Below are 19499 nucleotides of genomic sequence, written 5' to 3' on the forward strand. Positions count from 1 at the left end.
GGATTTGACACCAGTGACGGGGTCATTACACGCACTGCCTCATAACAAAGATGCCTTGGACAGTATGGAGCAATGCAAAATTATCTCTAGCCAGAGAAGCAGAGACAGGCTTCCCTGAACGGGTAGCATTTGCTCTAGGATTTGAAGGAAGGTAACTGGTAGAGTTAAGGGGTATATTCCAGGCTGAGGGTACAATTTAGGTGAAGGAGGGGAAGCGGGAGGTGCAGACATGTTCAGGAGGTAACCTGGACACCTGGCCTGGGAGTTACAGCCCGGGACAGGGGGCAGCATTCTAAGAAGGCTTCATGGAAGAGGTGTGCATCACACAGGCTTTAGGAGAAAGGAGGAAAGATTTTGTGATTGGGTCAGAAACTGGGCCCGAGGCATAGATGAGGACCCTTCTCTCACCGCACTCAGGGAATGTTGCTGCCCAGAGGCTCCGGGAGTCTTGAGCCAGCACCTGCCTTTGGCTGGAGCTGTGTTCGCTGCTGTGCCAGCATGAGTCTCTGGCCAGTTCTGCAGCCACAAAGGCATGCCGGTTTCTTCAGGTGCTCTCCTCTGGGCGTGAGCACCTTCAAGTGTGCATTTCTTCAAGAACCTATTTAAAACTCCCAGCCAAGGACCGTTTATGAAAACAAACTTCATGCATATGCAGAACTGCTTTTAGAGGATGGGGATATTAGAATTTCTTGCCCGGTGCTAAATTTGACTTTGTAGGATTATTCCTTTTCAAGCAGAGCAAGTGTATTTATTCTACTGTGAACCATTTAATAATTACATGCAGTATCTGAGCTCTAGAGATATATTTGAAACACAGTTGAGAAATTTGCAAAGGGAGTAAATTTCCTCCTAGCTTGCAAGCAAGAAAATACAGATGGCCAAGCAAAGCAATAATATAGTAGTAGTAGTAATCCAAATTGCAAAAAGGTAGAAAATCATGCACATTTAATGAACCTCACTAATATGCAGAACAGATATAACCGACTTCCTATGTGGTATCAGGATCTAGCATGACATGTTTTTCTTCGCTGGCATTCAGTAAATGTTGATTGGCTGGTTGATAGATGGGCGGCACACCTTGTCAGCCACGCCGAGATGTTGAGTGGCCTTGACATCCGTCCACTTCAGAGCTTCCCGCTTCTTCCGAGGTTTGCAGCCCACGCTTTGTCAATAATTTTCCAGCCTTGCTCGGTTTTAGGTCAATGTTTGGTGATGCATTGCAGATCTGTATTCCATTACCGTGCTGCTGTCCATAAAAATCCCTCTTGCATAGCATTTCTTTGACAGGCATTCACCACTGAAATGTCATCCCTGCCATCGGCAATATTTATGGAGCATCACAAGGGTGCAGCACACTCTATCTATTAAGCCCTAAAGAGTAAGAGATTTGGGATTCGATGCAATTCCTGGCCACAAAAAGTTTACTATAAATTCAGGGAGAGAGAAGACATTTATTGCTCAAGCAACCCAAATGGGGGTGAGGGAAGGAAGAACAATAAATGGATACTGAGGAACATTTATCTCCACGTGGGCTCGTGTGATTGATAGCGTTAGTTAAACCTTCAAATAAGAAAGATCTAAAATAAAAAATAATAAATAAAAAAAATAATAAAAAAAGGGGGCGCCTGGGTGGCTCAGTCAGTTAGGCGTCCGACTTCGGCTCAGGTCATGATCTCACAGTCTGTGAGTTCGAGCCCCACGTCGGGCTCTGTGCTGACAGCTCAGAGCCTGGAGCCTGCTTCAGATGCTGTGTCTTCCTCTCTCTCTGCCTCTCCACCGATTACACTCTGTCTCTCTCTGTCTCAAAAATAAAGAAACATTAAAAAAAAAAAAGAAAGATCTCTAGTGATTAACTTTTTTTCTTATTAAAAGTCATATTTCATTTTGAAGAACTCTATGTGACAGGCCAAAAATGAACATGTGAGAAAAACGGCCATCTCTGGTTGGTTATTTGCCCGTTGATGGAAACCAATACTTTACCCTGGTGACATTTAATGGTTTAGAAATGCATGAACATCTTTCCCGTCTGTCTTTATGAACTAATTCTGAAATCACCTCCTGGATAATAAAATTTAAACTGCTTTCAAAGACCTAATCTAACTTTTTCTCTCATGTGAGCTTTGAGAAAACCTCATAAGCCCATATTAGTTCAAATGTGGCTGCTTGTAATCAACTGTCTCTCTATCCAAATCAGAACACAGTGAAATCCAACACAGTTTAACTTTGTGAGCTATACTGAGCCATCGGAGAAATACCATATACTTGTTTTTTAAAGTTTATTTATTTTTGAGAGAGAGCGTGGGCGCACCTGCGCACAAGCTGGGAAGGGGCAGAGAGAGAGGGAGAGAATCCCAAGCAGGCTCCATGTTTGACAGCTCACAGCCCCATATGGGGCTCAATCTCACAAATCATGAGATCGTGACCTGAGCCAAAATCAAGAGTCCAACGCTTAATCGACTGAGCCACCCAGGCACCCCCACAAAGTTTTTTTAAAACATTTCTGGTCCCTTACCTGAATTAGGCAAGTCTTCATTATTTAAATTTTTCCCCTCAGCTAAAAGAAATAGACATAACACAGATTTGGGGGTTATGGAGAGAATTATATAGATCATAGAAGAAATCTGTATGTTGGTATTGTTATTTCTACTTTGGAAACAAATGTTATGCATGCCATATAGGTAGATTCTATGGTACTCAGGTGGCAATAATTCTTTCCTTATGGGAGAAAAACACAGCAGATTATGATGGACAAATGTAGTGTCATGTTAATTGCTTGGCATAGATTAAGTGATCCCTGAATCAGTTCCCCCTATCTGTAAACTGGGCCTGAAACTCCACCATGGAAGTTTGTATAAGGGACTAGAGACACATACTTGGTTCAGAGCATGACACGTGGTAGGCATTTCCTAAATGGCAGCAAATATTAATTGTGAAATGCAGTGAAGGGATGTCTATAGGAGCTAAGTCAAAGATTCCCCAACTAGATAGAAAACGAGGGGAGTTTCTTCCAAAGGAGTTAATGGATGACCCAACACTTCACCCATCTTTCTTAGCCCTTCATTCTCTCATCTGAGCCTTTGACATGAGACAACAGTAGCTCAAGGTTAAACTTTCTGGAGAGAGTCTGGTGTCTCTGTTTCTGCAGTGCTGATTAAAAGAAGAGTTATATCCGGAGATAGCTTAAATGCATGAAACAAGATTGATCTGTGGGGAAAATTGAAGAGCCTAACATCTAGCATCAGAAAGATGGAATGCCTCTTCACTTCTCCGGAAAGTACTAGATGATTGTAAGCAGACCCAAGGTTTTCCCCAGAAGCAGCTCTACATGCTTACCTATCCAAACCTTTGGGCTTACTCCAAAGTCTTACCCTGTAGAGACCTTTGGATATGAGCCAGGAAACATGACTGATCTCTGCATTTCATGTGACATGAAAGCTTCTTTTTCCAAAGACATGGCTGAACAGACCGTAGCTAGCCATATAGAGCTCTGTTTATGTAAGAATCTGTATAGACCTAGGGAGACTGGAGTCTGGAAGGCAAAGACAGCCTCATGTCCATGAATCTGGCCAAGTTTCTCACTGGCTTGCTGAATGAATTCCCCATATCTCCAGTATCTCTGTGAATCCAGAGCCCTAAAACATCATATAGATGTATATAGGATATAGAGCTAAGGAGCCCATTAAAGCAACCAAGGGAACAATAATGAGGAAAGAGCCCAAAGGAAGAGAGAGGAAGAAAAGGAAAAAATACCCTTCAACTCAAACTAAGCCTACAAACTAACATTCCAAAATATCTGGAAAAAAAACACATCAAACACAATTTAAAAATCAGGACATGAATTTATACCAGGTGAAATTAGTTTTATGGAAAGACTTGAAAAAGACAATAAAGCAAGTTATGTTATGTTTGCTTCGAGGGATAAATGCATGGATAACATCCATTTAAAAAGAAAAATAAATGATGGGGAAACACAAGCAAAAATAAACATGAATATAAAAAAGGAACCAATTGCACTTGGAAGGAAGTCTCAACGAATGTGATAACATCTAGCCTGGTGCAGTTGAAGAGATAATTATTGAATTGAAGATAAACACTGTTTATTAAAAAATCTACAGCAAACGTGCTTCTTCTGGACGGCTGGGGGAGTAGAGTTGACATACAATGCTATTTATTTTTGAGAGAGAGAGAACGTGTGTGTGAGGTGGGGAGGGGCAGAGAGAGAGGGAGACAGAGGATCCAAAGCAAGCTCTGTGCTGACAGCAGACAGCCCAATGTGGGGCTTGAACTCACGAACCATGAGATCATGACCTGAGCCGAAGTCAGAGGCATAACCACCTGAGCCACCCAGGCGCCCCTACAAACATTATTCTTAATGCTGAAACTTTGATGGCACTCTCTTTAATGCTGGATGAAATAAGAATTCTGCCTATCTCTCTTTTATCTGACACCATGCCACATCTCATAGCCAATGAAATCATTGTAAATCTAAGGAAAGATACATGAGAACATTAAGGAGAAAATTATAAAATTTAGAAAAGACATAGAAGAAGTCCTGAATGAATGGCGTTGCCTACTAAGTTCACAGATGGGAGGATGGAACCATAGAAAGATATGAAGTTAATTCAATGCAATTTCAACTAAAGTCTCAATAGTATTTTTCTGTGAAACTAGAAAATCTGATCCTAAAATTGATATGGTACAGCAAAGGGTAATGAATACAATAAGAAGACAAAGAAAGAGGAGGAGGAGGAGGAGAATGAAAATGAAGAAGAAATAAAAGGGGAAGATGAACCACGACAGCAAGGTGGGGAAATTCTACCTGCCACATATCTAACATTACAAAACCATAATAATCGTGAGAGAACGGCGTTAGCACACGGAGTGAAAAAAAGATCAAAGAAACAGGATAGAAAACCCAGAGGCAGACCACCACATAAAAGAATCTTAATATGGCCAAGATGGCAATAAACACAATGGAAAAAGGATGATGCAGTGATATTCGATAAATGGTGCTAGTTATTCATATGGGAAAATAGGTATCACGCACAGAGCGTAAACAAATTCTAGGGAAATGAAGACCTAAATGTATATAAATCTTTTAGAAGTAAACTGTAAGAAAATGTCCTTATGACCCTGGAATAGGAGTGGCTTCCTTAAACAAGACACTAGGCCACAAGGAAAAGGAAAATATTGAGAAAGCTAAGTTAAAATTAAACATTTTGGTTCAAAATCACAATAAACAAAGTTAAAAGACAAGCCACAGACCAGGAGCTTATGTGCAACAAGTTCTACGAAACAAAAGGGTTAGTATCCAATAAAGAACAGCTACGAGTCAGGGGCACCTGGGCAGCTCAGCTGGTTAAGTGTCTGACTTTTGGTTTTGGCTCAGGCCATGATCTCCCAGTTCGTGGGATCGAGTCCCATGTCAGGCTCTGTGCTGACAGAGCGGAGCCTGCTTGGGATTCTCTTTCTCCCTCTCTCTCTGCCCCTCCTCTGCTCTCTCTCTCTCTTTCTCTCAAAGTAAATAAATAAATGTATATATATTTTTTAAAAAAAGAACAGCTACAAGTCAATGAAAAAAAATAACTCCATAGAAAAAATGGACCAAGGTTATATGCAGATGATTAACAGAACACCTGAGCTAACTTGTGTATGAAAAGATGCTCAACATTCCTAGAAATGAGGAAATTGCAAAGTGAAACAATGAAATACCATTTCACAACCTTTGGATAAGCAAAAAAGGTCAAATTTGATGATACTAAATGCTGGCACTCTCCCACTCTGCAGGAGGTCATATATATTCAAAGAACCTGTTTTCACCTTTACATACATATCCTAGAGGAAGAGTCACAAACGTGCACCGGGTAATAACGCACAAGAATGTTTCCTTTCAAATTATTTGTAAGAGCAAGCAAATTGCAAACAATCCAAATGCCTATCCCTAGGAGGACGAACAAGTAAATTGCAGCCTGTCTATAAATGGACTACACACAGTGCTGCTACACAGCACTAAAAATGAACGCACCAGAGTCTATGAATGAACCTCAGAAATTCAAGTGCAAAAAGCAAATTTTAAGAAGATTGTATACAAGGAAACACGTATACTGAGTTGGAAAACAAGCAAGTAGTGGCATATATGCTTATGTACATCTGATTATAAAGTAATTGTATGGAAACATGCACAGGGATTCCAAGGATTGCCTGGGTACAGTGGTCACTTACGAGGAAGCAAAGAGAGGTATGGGCCCAGGGAGGTCTTCGAGTGAATCTGTAAATGTTTATTTCTTGAAAAAATAGTTACCCCGGGGCACCTGGGTGGCTCAGTCGGTTAAGCGTCCGACTTCGGCTCAGGTCATGATCTCGCGGTCCGTGGGTTCAAGCCCCGCGTCAGGCTCTGTGCTGACAGCTCAGAGCCTGGAGCCTGTTTCAGATTCTGTGTCTCCCTCTTTCTCTGACCCTCCCCTGTTCATGCTTTCTCTCTCTGTCTCAAAAATAAATATTAAAAAAAATTTTTTTTAAATAGTTATCCCTATATAAAAATACATGGAATGCACCCTTGTAATTATACACTCCTTTGGTCATGAGAATATCCAGAGTGCCTTAATTAGTCATGCACAGAACTCCACACTTTGCTTTGCTCAGGAAGACGGAGATTAGACCAGAGACTGTAACCGTACTACATATTCGCTCTGCCGTTTAATTTTGTGCTGTGACCAGAGTCTCCGTGACAAATGGGGTATGTGTTCTTTATTCTACCTGCCCTTGTGTTCCTTCAAGGGTTCGTTTTCCTCAAGGCATATGATTTAAAATTAAGAACTATATGGTCTATCATAGAATGAAAGTAGGTACATGGTTGAATGAGATTTAATTTACCCTCATGGGAAAACTGAAGGTATCTTAAGAGAACAACATTAGAAGTGCTCATTATATCACCAAATCTTGCTGAATGACACCCCTGTTCCCAAAATGTCTCTTGAATCAATTTCCTATTTTCTCTGCACACTGCCACTGCCTTAGTTTTCATTCTACCATCACAGCAAGGGCTTTGTCTTCCTGCTCTCTCTGAAAAACTACTACCATTTTGTTAGTTACATTATGTGTGATCATGGCATTGTGGTTATCTAAGATACTAGCATTTTTGTACAGATATATTAAGCAATTTGAGGGGGGGTGAATCTGTATTTTTCTTTAGGCTGATTTGCAAAAAAAGCTTAATCAAATATGGCATAATATTAATTGTACACGCATGCACAAGACTAAAGAATAAAAATAACCAAATGTCTATCAGTAGATGGCTGATCTAATAAGCTATAGCATACTCACACAAAAAAATCTGAAGTATGGGAAACATTTGGCTTTGATAGAGTTGGGTGGTAGCCATATGAGATTCATATGCAATTATGTTATTCATTGAATTTGTTTGTATTTTTTTAAGTTTATTTATTTTGATAGAAAGAGAGAGAGGGGGGCAGAGGCAGAAAGAGAGGGAGAGAGAGAATCCCAAGCAGGTTCCATACTGTCAGCACAGAGCCTGATGTGGGGCTCGATCCCACAAACTGTGAGATCATGACCTGAGCAGACATCAAGAGTCAGATGCTTACTGACTGAGCCACCCATGTCCCCTGTTTGTATTTTTTAAATAATAATAATAATAATAACAGGGGACATGGGTGGCTCAGTCAGTTAAGCATCTGACTTTGGCTTAGGTCACGATCTCACAGTTTGTGAGTTCAAGCCCAGCATCAGGCTCTTTGCTATCAGCACCTAGCCTGCTGTGGATTCTCCATCCCCTTCTCTCTCTGCCACTCCCCCACCCATGCTCTCTCTCACAAATAAATAAACATTAAAATAAAAATAATAATAATGGGGCACCTGGGTGGCTCAGTTGGTAAAGCATCCGACTTCGGCTCAGGTCATGATCTCATGGCTCATAAGTTTGAGCCCCACGTTGGGCTCTGTGCTGACAGCTCAGAACCTGGAGCCTGCTTCCGATTCTGTGCCCCTCTCTCACTCTGCCCCTCCCCCACTAGTGCTTGGTCTCTCTCTCTCTCTCTCTCAAGAATAAATAAATCATTAAAAAATTTTTAATAATAATAATAATAATAGTAAACATAAACTGAGCCAAAATAGAAACACCAAAATGTCATCCAGGTCTCATGCCATTAACAGAATCACTTCTGCTCACCAGCCTCAGAAGGTCCATTAAATCGGCCAATGCCCAAAGGCCCTCCCACACACCACACAAACCTCAGAGGAGGGTAGAGAATAAGAGATCAGACAAGATAGACTTTTTTCTGCTCTTCGAGGATGGCCTTATTCTGATGCTTGTCATCCAACATCTTTGCTGTCCCCCTTGTTGTCATCTGTTTGGTCCTTACGGTATCTTTCAAATTCGTTTCTTTCAGTTACTTACTATTTGAATGTCTCCTTCCAGATAAGAGATCAAGCAGCAACTACTAATATAAATATGGTAGAACTATTCAATAAGATTAAAATCAAAGTTTACTAGTTCAGGGGCGCCCGGGTGGCTCAGTCAGTTAAGTGTCCAACTTTGGCTCAGGTCATGATCTCACGGTTCACGGGTTCAAGCCCCGCATTGGGCTCTATGGTGACAGCTCAGAGCCCAGAGCCCGCTTCGGATTCTGTGTCTCCCTCTCTCTCTGCCCCTCTCCCACTCACACTCTGTCTCTCCATCTCAAAAATAAACATTCAAAAATAAATTTTTTTTAAGTTTACAAGTTCAGGTTATTCCAGCAGCTATAAGAAATACATCCCCAAATCTTAGTGGGGATTAACACAATAAAACACAATAAAATAATACAATAAATAAATAATAACAAATAAATACAAAACAATAAAAACAAAAAAATAACACAATAAAAGTTATTTATAATTCACCTACCAGTTCCTGCACGTCTTCTGGAGGAACAGCTGCCCTCCAAGCAGCGATTCAGGGATGTGGGCTTCTTTCATCTGTGACACACATTTCCAAAGTTACCATGCTTGTCCATGTCAAACTAAAAGAGGGGAAAGAGCACAGATAGACACTCGTGGGTGGTATTTATGCCCCGACACAGCATGCATCCGTGTGCCTCCATCACGTTAGCATAATCCAGTCATATGGCTGCATGCCAGTGCAAGGGAGACCTGGAAATGGAGCTTAGCTGGATCCCAGAAAGAAAAGAAAATGAGCTTGGTGATCAGTTAGCATTTTCTGCCAGCAACAAAAATCATGTTGCAAAGTAACAGATAATGTTGTACCAGAAAACCTGGCCAGTGGTACCAACAGATGAGTGAGCTAAAGAACCAGTGAAAACTCAGTTACTTTTTGTATTGGTCGGGGTCCTCCAGAGAAACAGAACCAAAAGGATATGGAGAGAGAGAGAGAGAGAGAGAGAGAGAGAGAGAGAGAGAGAGATTTATTATAGAAAATTGGCGCATGCAATGATGGAGACTGGCAAACCCAAAATCTGCAGCACGGGCTGGCAAGCTGGAGACCCAGGAGAGCTGATGTTCCAGTTCAAGTCCAAAGGCAGCCTCCTGCAGACCCAGAAAGAGGCAATGTTGCAGATGAAGTCCAAAGGCTGTCTGCTGGAGAATTCTCTCTTGCTCAGGAAGGTCACTCTTCTTGTTCTATTTAGGCCTTCAACTGATTGGATGAGGCCCACCTGCATTAAGGTGCTGCACAATCTGCTTTACTCAAAGTCCACCAATTTAAATGTTAATCTTATCCAGAGGCACCTGGGTGGCTCAGTCGGTTAAGTGTCTGACTCCTGATTTCAGCTCAGGTCATAATCTCACGGTTTGTGAGTTTGCACCCCATGTTGGGCTCTGTGCTGACAGTGCAGAACCTGCTTGGGGTTTTCTCTTTCTCCTTTTCTCTCTCTCGCTCTGCCCCTCCCACACACACTTTCTCTCTCTCTCTCTCCCCCCCCCTCAAAATAAATAAACTTTAAAAAAAATGTTAATATTATCTAAAACACCCGCACAGAAACACCCAGAATAATGTTTGACCGCATATCTGAGCACCCCTTGGTCCAGCCACGTTGACACATAAAATTAACTGTCACGCTTTCTGTCCGCACTTTTCTGTTAGTCAGGAATAGATGATAGTCAAGGGTTCTGGGTAAGAGCAGGGGTTTGGGAACATTCACCTGAGTGTGAATTCTGCTACTGCCTCCTACGTGAAAAGTGACTTATTATCCCTGTGCCTCGGATTCCTCTTTTTGTAAACGGGGACAATAACAGAGGTGCTGAGGCACCCCTCTCAGCACAGTGCTCAACCCTCAGTAGGTATCAATAAATGAGAGTTGTTATATTCGTTTTACTCAGTATACCTACACTGTGCCTTGAACGGAGTGCATACAGAAGGACATGACTTTGGCTAGGGAGGGCGAGAGGGATGACCAAATCCCTTTAGCAAAAGGCCAGCGATGTGGAAAGGAGGGGTGTACCTGGGCTGTCTCTTTGGAGATCCCCAGGGTCGGGGCCGCACCTCAGGTGTTCACTTGGATACCTCTACAGCCACTGCAGTTCTTTGGGGAAGCCCCAGTCATCATGAGAGTCCAGCTTTGAACCCCAATCCCCCATAAGTTAAGCATGGGTTGTCCCTGTAGCCTTGTTTGTTTATGTGTGAGTTATCAATCGCCAAATAATGTCACATGACAAATCGTCCCAAAAGTTAGTAGAGTCAGCTAGGCAGTTCTGTTGACCTGGACCAGGCTCGGGTTTGTGGCTGGGCTCACCCATGCATCCACGGTCAGCCTGCAGGGTGGCTGGGAGCCAGTTGATAGGATGCCCTCTCTCACATGTCTGGAGGACGGGTGGCCGTCAGCTGGGGGACCTGGGGTCGTGGCTGCATGGGTTTCATCACTTAATAGGCTTACCCAGGCTTGTCCACATGCACCTAGGCAGGGTCTCAAGCTGAGGGGTAAGCTCCCCATTTCTACCACCTTGTTTTGGCCACAGCAGGTCACAAGTCCAGCCAGATTCAAGGGAGGCGGGAAACAGGCTTCACCTCTTCATGGAAGGAGCAAGAAAAGCACATTGTCAAGGGCACGGACTCGGAAGAGTGGTGGGTTGGGGCCATTTTGGCAACACATCTGTGACTCTACCACCTGCCTCCCTCCCATTAGCCTCAGTTAGAAGGAGGCCGACTGAACGGCTGATATGTGTTCCTCACCCCCTATAGCTCCACATCTGACAGACATATGTTTTATTCTAGAAGCGAGAGGGAGCTACCGAACTTTCTCAAGAAAGCAAAGAGGCCAAATGAAAATGGATTTGGAAAAAGATTTTCCTGACTTTCGGGGGAGCAGGCACGCTTGTCTGAGACAATCAGGAAGGCAGGAGACAGGGGAAGGCATTGGAGGCAGTGGGAACAGAGCCTGTGAAGCCCCAGGGGTGTGGAAAGACATGGTGCCATGAACAATTATAGGGAACTGCCACTAGTTGTTTATAATTAGTGTTGCCTAATTTAGCAATGAAGCGTTTCTTCCCATATGTTCCTTTGGAGAGCCCACAACGCTTGTCTCCCCGCTTAAAGGCCAAAATTAAGGCTATGGAAGCACTGAGTGCCTTTAGTTCGCTCCAGCCAGTTCACACACATTCATCCACTAGCCTTTGGGGAGCAGTCTAGGGCAAAGATAGGAGCGTAGCGGGGCGGTTCAGTAACCGAGTGTTGGTCTCAGCCCCGCTCCAGCCATCTTCTAGCTGTGCGCCTTCGGGCCAGCACCTCTGAGACTCAGCTCTGATGTCTGTGAAACAGGGCCGTGGTTTCTCATAGCCCTCCCGGGAGGCCCGAAGGGGGCGAGGCGAGCAAGGCACTGAGCACCGCATCTGGTAGTAGATAAAGGCCTAGTGAGTGGCCGATGGGTATTCGTTTCCCTGCCTCCTTCGTCACCTAGAACAGGGCTCCCCTCACGATGAGGCCATCCGTGTTCTCCGAGGATGCTGGCACAACTGACTATCCCAGGCAAGGTCTAATTGCACACGTCAGCTCTCGGAGAGGAGATCTTGACAGGGCTAATTATTAAATAATAAGGAAATTAATGCTTAGCCAAATTAGACATGGCATTGATTTTTAAGCTTTTATTTCAATATTTATATGTTCAGGGGAGCTTGGGTGGCTCAGTCGGTTAAGCGGCTGATTGCGGCTCAGGTCATGATCTCACAGTTCGTGGATTTGAGCCCTGTGTTGGGCTCTGCACTGACAGCTCGGAGCCTGGAGCCTGCTTCAGATTCTGTGTCTCCCTCTCTCTCTGTCCCTCCCTCGCTTGTGCTCTGTCTCCCAATCTCTCTCGAAAATAAACATTAAAAAAATAAAAAATAATTTAATTTAATCAGTATCCATTAAATTCCATTTTAAAAAATACATGTGCATATATGTAAAGGATATATATATGCACTTTATATCTGGTAGGTACTTTATATAAGCATGTATTTAAATATATGGATTATATAGAATGTATGAGTATATATTATATATAAATATATCATTATATACTTAATTATGTACTTTTCTTTTTTCTTTTTTTTTCAATATATGAAGTTTATTGTCAAATTGGTTTCCATACAATACCCAGTGCTCATCCCAAAAGGTGCCCTCCTCAATACCCATCACCCACCCTCCCCACCCTCCCACCCCCCCATTAACCCTCAGTTTGTTCTCAGTTTTTAAGAGTCTCTTATGCTTTGGCTCTCTTCCAATTATGTACTTTTAAAGTAGATCTATGAATCAACATAAAGAATGTACGTATGTCAGGGGCACCTGGGTGGCTCCATCGGTTGGGCATCCAACGTCGGCTCAGGTCATGATCTCACAGTTTGTGAGTTCAAGCCCTGCATCAGGCTCTGTGCTGACAGCTCAGAGCCTGGAGCCTGCTTCGAATTTTGTGTCTCCCTCTCTCTGTACCACCCCCATCACGCTCTCTCTCTCAAAAATAAATAAACATTAAAAACATTTTTAAAAGAATGTACATATTTAATTATATGTACATATACAAACATATATATATATATATATATATATATACATACACATATACACACATATGTGTGTGCTTCCGTGCTGCTTTTCAGAACTTTATTTAGCAATTCCTTCAGCATTTGGAATAAGGTCCTTCAGCATTTGGAATAGGTGGCTATGAAAATCTCATCCGTGGTAGACTGAGCACCTTCTCAAAAATTTCAAATGTGATCCACAGAAAACTTAAAGACAAGTAGACAGCTATGTGTACAACACTTTGTTTCATAGATTTTTTTAGGGCCATCCTCTGCCCTTGTAACTACACAGTTTACCTGAACACAATATACAGATTTCATTCTTGTTCCAAAGGACATTTGGAGCCCATGAAAGATGTAGCCTTTATGGAGGTAGGATTTACTTTCTTTTTTAATTTATTTTATTTTTTTTTTTACTGTTTATTCATTTTTGAGAGAGAGAGAGAGAGAGAGAGAGAGAATGAGCAGGGGAGGAGCAGAGAGAGGGAAACAGAGGATCCAAAACAGACTCTATCTACACTGACCGCAGTGAGCCAGATGTGGGACTTGACCTCATGAACCCCGAGATCATGACCTGAGCTGAAGTCGGACGCTCAGCCGACTGAGCCACCCAGGGACCCCCACTTTTGCTCATACAATATATGATGAGTATATAATTATATATATATATATATATATATCCCCCTCCCCATACCCATTCCTCGGGTGTGGTTCTTTAAGGGCTGAAACAATAGCTTTGCTTGCCCCAAGAGGATGATGCAAACAGCACACTAGTCAACAATTTAGAAATCTAAACTCCTAGGGCCATGCAGCCAATAAACCCCTTCACCCATGTTTCCTTATCGTATTTGGAAAAGCCAACACTCACCGCCCTGTCCCTTCAGCAGGCGGTGCTGACACTCTTCCAGCAGAGCGGATAATGTGGCCCAGTTATTCCTTTAGCTGCTTCATGGACCATTAGAATGGACTTTTGGGGACTGGGGACCAGTAGTTTCAGAGGACTTGTACCTTCGGAACCTCCCACATCTTGAATGCTGTTTAGGGCTAGAACACAACACTCTGATAGGCTCAGAGTTTGTGCTGGTTTCAGTTGTCCATTGTGGCTTAACAAACTACCCCAAAACTTGGTGGCCTAAAAAAAACCGAACACTTATTTGCTCACAGACCCATAAGCTGGGCAGGAACAGCCAGTCTCCCTCCACGTGCCGCCCACCGGGGTGATCTAGCGAGGTCTGGAGGAGGAGAGCATCATCCCTCATGTGCCAGGAGCCTCATCTGAGGTGTTGGAATGGCAGAAATTGCTGGGTCTTTCTCTCTCTCTCTCTCTCTCCCCCCACGTGGTCTCGTCCACTTGTAGGCTAGCCCAGGCTCCCCTTGTTGACACCTGGCACCAAGCTGTCAGCCCTCTTACAAAGTGATACATCACATCTCCACTGTGTTCTGTGGGTCAAAGCAAGTCCCCAGGCCAGCTCAATCCAACGGGAGGGGAAATGCACACGGGACAGATAGAACTGTTTAGAACCCTTTAGTAGAAGGCAGGAGAGAGCAAAACAAGAAGGACAAAAATTAGTGGTGTCTGCTCCCGATAACGTTCTAGAACATAAGCCATGGGAAGGCCTTGCTCAGACTCGTAAGGCTGGGAAAACCTGGGAAAGGTTATCTAGTGCCTGGCGGGGCTCCTTAATCTGGTCAGCCTCAAAGGTTCTGTGAGTCCCTTGAAATCGCATGCAAAATGTTGCCAACACATGCTTTCTTATTCCTGGAGGAAGGTGGGAATCTATAGCATTCCATACGCCCTCCAAGGAGGCTATCTTCCAGAAGAGGTAAGTAACCATTATCCTATACCTGACAGGCAGCCTTGCATGCCTGTGTAGAGAACCAGCCTTGAAAATAACCACTAGTCCACAATCCTAGTGCTCCAACCACTAGGAAGTGCTGAAGTGTTGTGATCCGACCAGCACACACGTGTCCTCTCATGCTTGGTGTTTCCTGGAAGCCTCTAAGTGTATTTTCTGCAGGAAGACACTTCAGATTTGAAAGTAAAGATCAGATTTCAAGGTGGAAAATGCTCTGAGAAGCCTCCTTCTTGTAGAAGCAGGTCAAGGTCAGGAAAATAGGTGGAAGGGGAGAGGGGGAAGAAAGGCGATACACAGAAGGAAAATCTGCCAGCTCCGGCTAACCAGACCATCGACAGCAAATTGCTTCCAGTTGATAGAATTTAAGGAACCTCCCCCAGAGTCTTTTGATGCCGTGTCTAACTTCCCTCTATTTTTCTCCACAGCCATGGGACCCGATGTGCAGGGGAGGTTTCTGCCGCGGCCAACAACAATATCTGTGGGGTCGGAGTGGCATACAACTCCAAGGTTGCAGGTAAGCTGTCCCTGCCAAACAGCAGGTGCCATGAGCCAGAAGGCATCACACTGCGGTCTCCAGCCTGGCCAGGACCTGGCAAAAAAAATCCCACTGGAGCAGCAGGGCTGGGTCCAATAGCTTTAGCAAGAGTGAAAAAGACAATCTTTTTAATCGATCTGGCAGTATCAATAAACTCAGATTTTTTTTCGAGTGTAACATAAATACAGAAAAGGGCACGGCTCATGAGCTCAGTGAGTTTTCACAACCCACCACATCCAAGGAAACCATCAAGAAACAAAACATCACAGGCACCCCAAAGGCCTTGTCATGTCCCCTCCCAGTTACTACCCATATACACAAGAATAACCCTGATCCTGGGGCGCCTGGGTGGCTCAGTCAGTTAAGCATCTGACTCTTGGTTTCGGCTCAGGTCATGATCTCACAGTTCGTGGGTTCGAGTCCTGCATCAGGCTCTGTGCCGAAAGTGCGGAACCTGCTTGGGATTCTCTCTCCCTCCCTCTCTCTCTGCTCATCCCCTACTCAGACTCTTTCTCTCTGTCAAAATAAAAAGAAAGAAAGAAAGAAAGAAAGAAAGAAAGAAAGAAAGAAAGAAAGAAAGAAAGAAAGAAAGAAAATGAGTAACCATGATCCCGATTACTAACAACAAAAACTGGTTATTGCCAATTTTTAAACTTTAATATAAATGGAATTGCACTGCTGTACTCTTTTGTGTCATTATCAACAAGACTCAAATAAAGACTGTAGAATATAAAGAGATGCATACAAATTATTGTAAACATACTCAAAACTCTAAAAAACGGTTTTTTACACAGTGCATCTCATCTTTAAGGAAATATATTCTACCTAAACCTTTGTATCATGTTCCACAGGAAGGACATTTGACAATTTCATCCTAAAGGCAGCTTTAGAAATGACGTGGCAGATCACTAGAAACTTAGAAACCAACATCTTCCTCTCAAAAAAGAGAGGGAGTGAGAAGGAGGGGTTCATAAGCTGTCAACAAGATGCAGGAGAATGGAGTGACTCCTGGCACATTCCAAGTTTTGCATCAAATGGGTTCTTAATTTGTTCAGGCTGAGTCACTCAACCTTGTTTTTCTTTTTTTTACAACTGTCTTGGTATTTTTTTTCCTAGCAATTTAAGAGAACCATAAACATACTTTGTGCTGACGCTTGCATTTCCAGGGACCTAAATAAAGCAAGAACAACCTATACAAACCCACCACCAACCTCTTTCAACACTGTTTGCTAAGAGGCTTGCTGGGTGCTGAATTTCACAAAAGAATCCATCTGGAGGGTTCTGAAATGCAAAATAGGGGAAGCTTTGCCCCTTGGGTTTCTGCTCTCTCTAGTTTGTATGCATTCAAAATGCTGGCATTAAAATGTCAGGAGCCATTATGAGCTCAGGGGAAAGAATAACACTCAGTTAATATTTTATAAGCCAGGCTCATACCTTGGGTGGTATCTGAGGCGAGGTGGGTTCCCCATCCACAGGACAGAACTGGAGGCAACTGAAAACTTCAAACCTGGATTTCCCATTCACAATTATGGTTTTCAAAATAATTTGGATCCCACAGTACAGTTTCAAAATACTTTTGGAGCCTGAAGTAACTGGGCTTTTTTGAACAGGGATTCTTAGAACTACTCCCTGCAAAATTGAGTTAAGAGCAGCTCAAGCGTTAGGAGGGTTCACTGGGGTCCCTTTCTCCATCTGCCTTCTATCCTTTTCTCTCCTAGTATTTGCACTCTGAAAACATCTGAGCAGCTCACCAAATGTACCTCATTTTCCTGTTCTTTTCATTGGAATTCCCTAAAAGGGAAGCGTGAGACAAAGATTTGAGTGTGTTAACCTAAGAAATAAAAGAGCCAGTTATCTTACCAGCAAAACAGGTTTACATTTATGACAACAGAGAATGGCAATTCAGGACATGCAAGCTATAACAAAACCACAGGCAATTCCCACAAAGCAGAAGAATGTCATTTTAGGGAGAAGAAGAAAGTTGAGAGGGGTTGTTTTGAATGGAAGTCCATTGGAGAAAAGCAGGAGTTTGGGGTGAGGGTGGTTTCTCTTTGGCTGAGTTGCGCGGATAGTCAGTTTCTCATAGGAGATGCAATGTACATCTTTTCCAGTTGGGGCTGGAAAGTATTGATTTTTTCCTGCTGACAATTCTGCTGGGATCTGTAATTGACGATTCTTCCTGTAATTGATATTGAGTGATATGGCTCCCCCTTCTGGACTCCTGATTCCATTTTAGTGAGGGCTCCCTTTATGAATTGCTTACAGGAGCAAGGAGTTTCTTTGGGAGGGTGATCCCAGGAAGCCAGAGAGAAGAGGAAGAGAGGCGGCTAAGGGAGGGAAGCCAACAAAGGGTGTGTAGATGAGCTGAGGACAAGCAGGGCTCTGAGGGACTATAGAATTGCACCCCCGAGGTGAAGAGGCTGTTTACCAACTCCCACCCCTCACTGGTGGGGGGGGGGGGGGAGTGCCTCCTGGGCCCTCAGCACCCTGTCCAGCCTGCCAGTTCACATGGGTGGAGCATAGTCCTGAGGCAAAGAATGCCTCCCCCCAGGCAAAGACACCTGGACAGGGTAGTGGATTCAGGCAGGTGCAACCCATAAACTCTGCCTCACCTGCTAACTGAGTCCCAATCCCAAAGGTGAGTGACTGCAGCCTGATACCTCAAAGATACGACCTGACCTGTGCTTTGTGAAACCCCAGACAGCTCAGGTCTCACAGCAATGCTCCAATGTTCCAGAAATAGGCCAGAACTAGTGGGAGGCATGCCTAGCCACACAAAGATTTTAAGCAAAGGAGCCTCCTTTTCCGCTCCCTTAATCCCAGTGGTGCTCCTCTGTAACAACTTCTGCTGGTGCTAACTGCTTAAGGGGCTCAGAAGTCTGGTCCCCATCATCCTGTGCCCATTAGGACACCCAGTGTCCTCTGGGCTTTACTGAAGCAGCACGAGGAATTCTTCATGAGGAAGCCCTGGACTGTTACTCAAGAATCACAATAAAAGCGGAATTTCATCCTCCTAGACCTTACAAATTTATGGGAAACATTTTGTTCCTTCTGGCTGGCAATTCCAGAAGTTGGCTAGTTTTTATTACTCTAAATGAACCATACCTTTCCAGAGAAGCTTTCTTGCGGGTTTCTGAGCTAGGGATGTCTAGAGCGCCACCTGGTGGTGATCTGGGATCATTGCTAGTCCCTGGCAGTCTGGAGGTGTCCCATCACAGGTTAGAGAGGCGCCCGAGGTCTTGTTCCACGCCCTTCCTGAGTCCTGTGTTTCTCTTCATCCTGTGCTCAAAAAAAAAAAAAAAAAAAAAAAAGGTTTCAGTTAAGGGGATGTAGAATCTTAGTCCAGAAATAGGAAAGTGGAGATAAGATGATAAAATGGGTCCTCTGAAGGGAAAAAAGGAAAAAATCATATAGCATCTCTTTATCTGCCTATTAGCCTGTTGGGTTTCTCTTTTCTTCATAAACTTTGCTCACTTTTCCACTGGGGTTCCTGTCTTTTTCTTGTTGATTTGCACGTGTTTTTGGTATGTCCTAGATCTTAGCTCCTGGTCGGTTACAGTCAGTGCAAATACCTTCTCCCAAACTTTCACGTGAGATCATTAGTCCGTCCGGATTCCACATTTGCATGTCATGCTGGCTTGGGATCCAGTTATATTTTTCTCCCAACATGACGCCAATATCATCCATTCAGTAATCTATCCTGTCCCTTTGATTTGTGGTGCCATCTTCATCATGTTTCAAGTTCCCGTGCATATATGGTTAGTCCCCGGGTAAATATAATTTAGATAAAACCGCCTAGCAAGTGTAAATCAGGAAGTGTAGCCACACTCCTTGTACTGCTGGGCCTTTGTATCTGCTCTTCCCTCGTCCCAGAATACCTCCCCTATAGGCTTTACCTGGCCACCTCTTTATCCTGCACTTCTCAGGTTCCCCATTGTTACCTTCAGCATCACCTCCAGACCAGCCTTCTCATCTACACTTGATAAAGCATGCAGTTTTTTCTTCCTGGCACTAACCACTGTCCAGTTATTGCCCACATTCTTGTACATGGTTATTTGATCAATATCTTTCTCCCCAGTCAGAAAACAGCCTGCTTGAGGACAGGG

The 19499-nt window shown here is 43.6% G+C and overlaps 1 protein-coding gene across 2 annotated transcripts in view; it reads left to right on the forward strand.

Moving 5' to 3' along the window:
- PCSK2 (proprotein convertase subtilisin/kexin type 2) overlaps positions 1 to 19499 on the forward strand; it is a 270236-nt gene that overhangs the window by 201640 nt on the left and 49097 nt on the right. For both annotated transcript variants that reach the window (XM_042980934.1, XM_042980935.1), the window contains one exon: positions 15284 to 15372. In XM_042980934.1, the coding sequence (XP_042836868.1) occupies positions 15284 to 15372 (89 nt within the window). The remainder of the gene's footprint in view (positions 1 to 15283; positions 15373 to 19499) is intronic.

This window comes from Panthera tigris, chromosome A3, assembly GCF_018350195.1.
Source record: "Panthera tigris isolate Pti1 chromosome A3, P.tigris_Pti1_mat1.1, whole genome shotgun sequence".
Taxonomy (NCBI): Eukaryota; Metazoa; Chordata; class Mammalia; order Carnivora; family Felidae; genus Panthera; species Panthera tigris.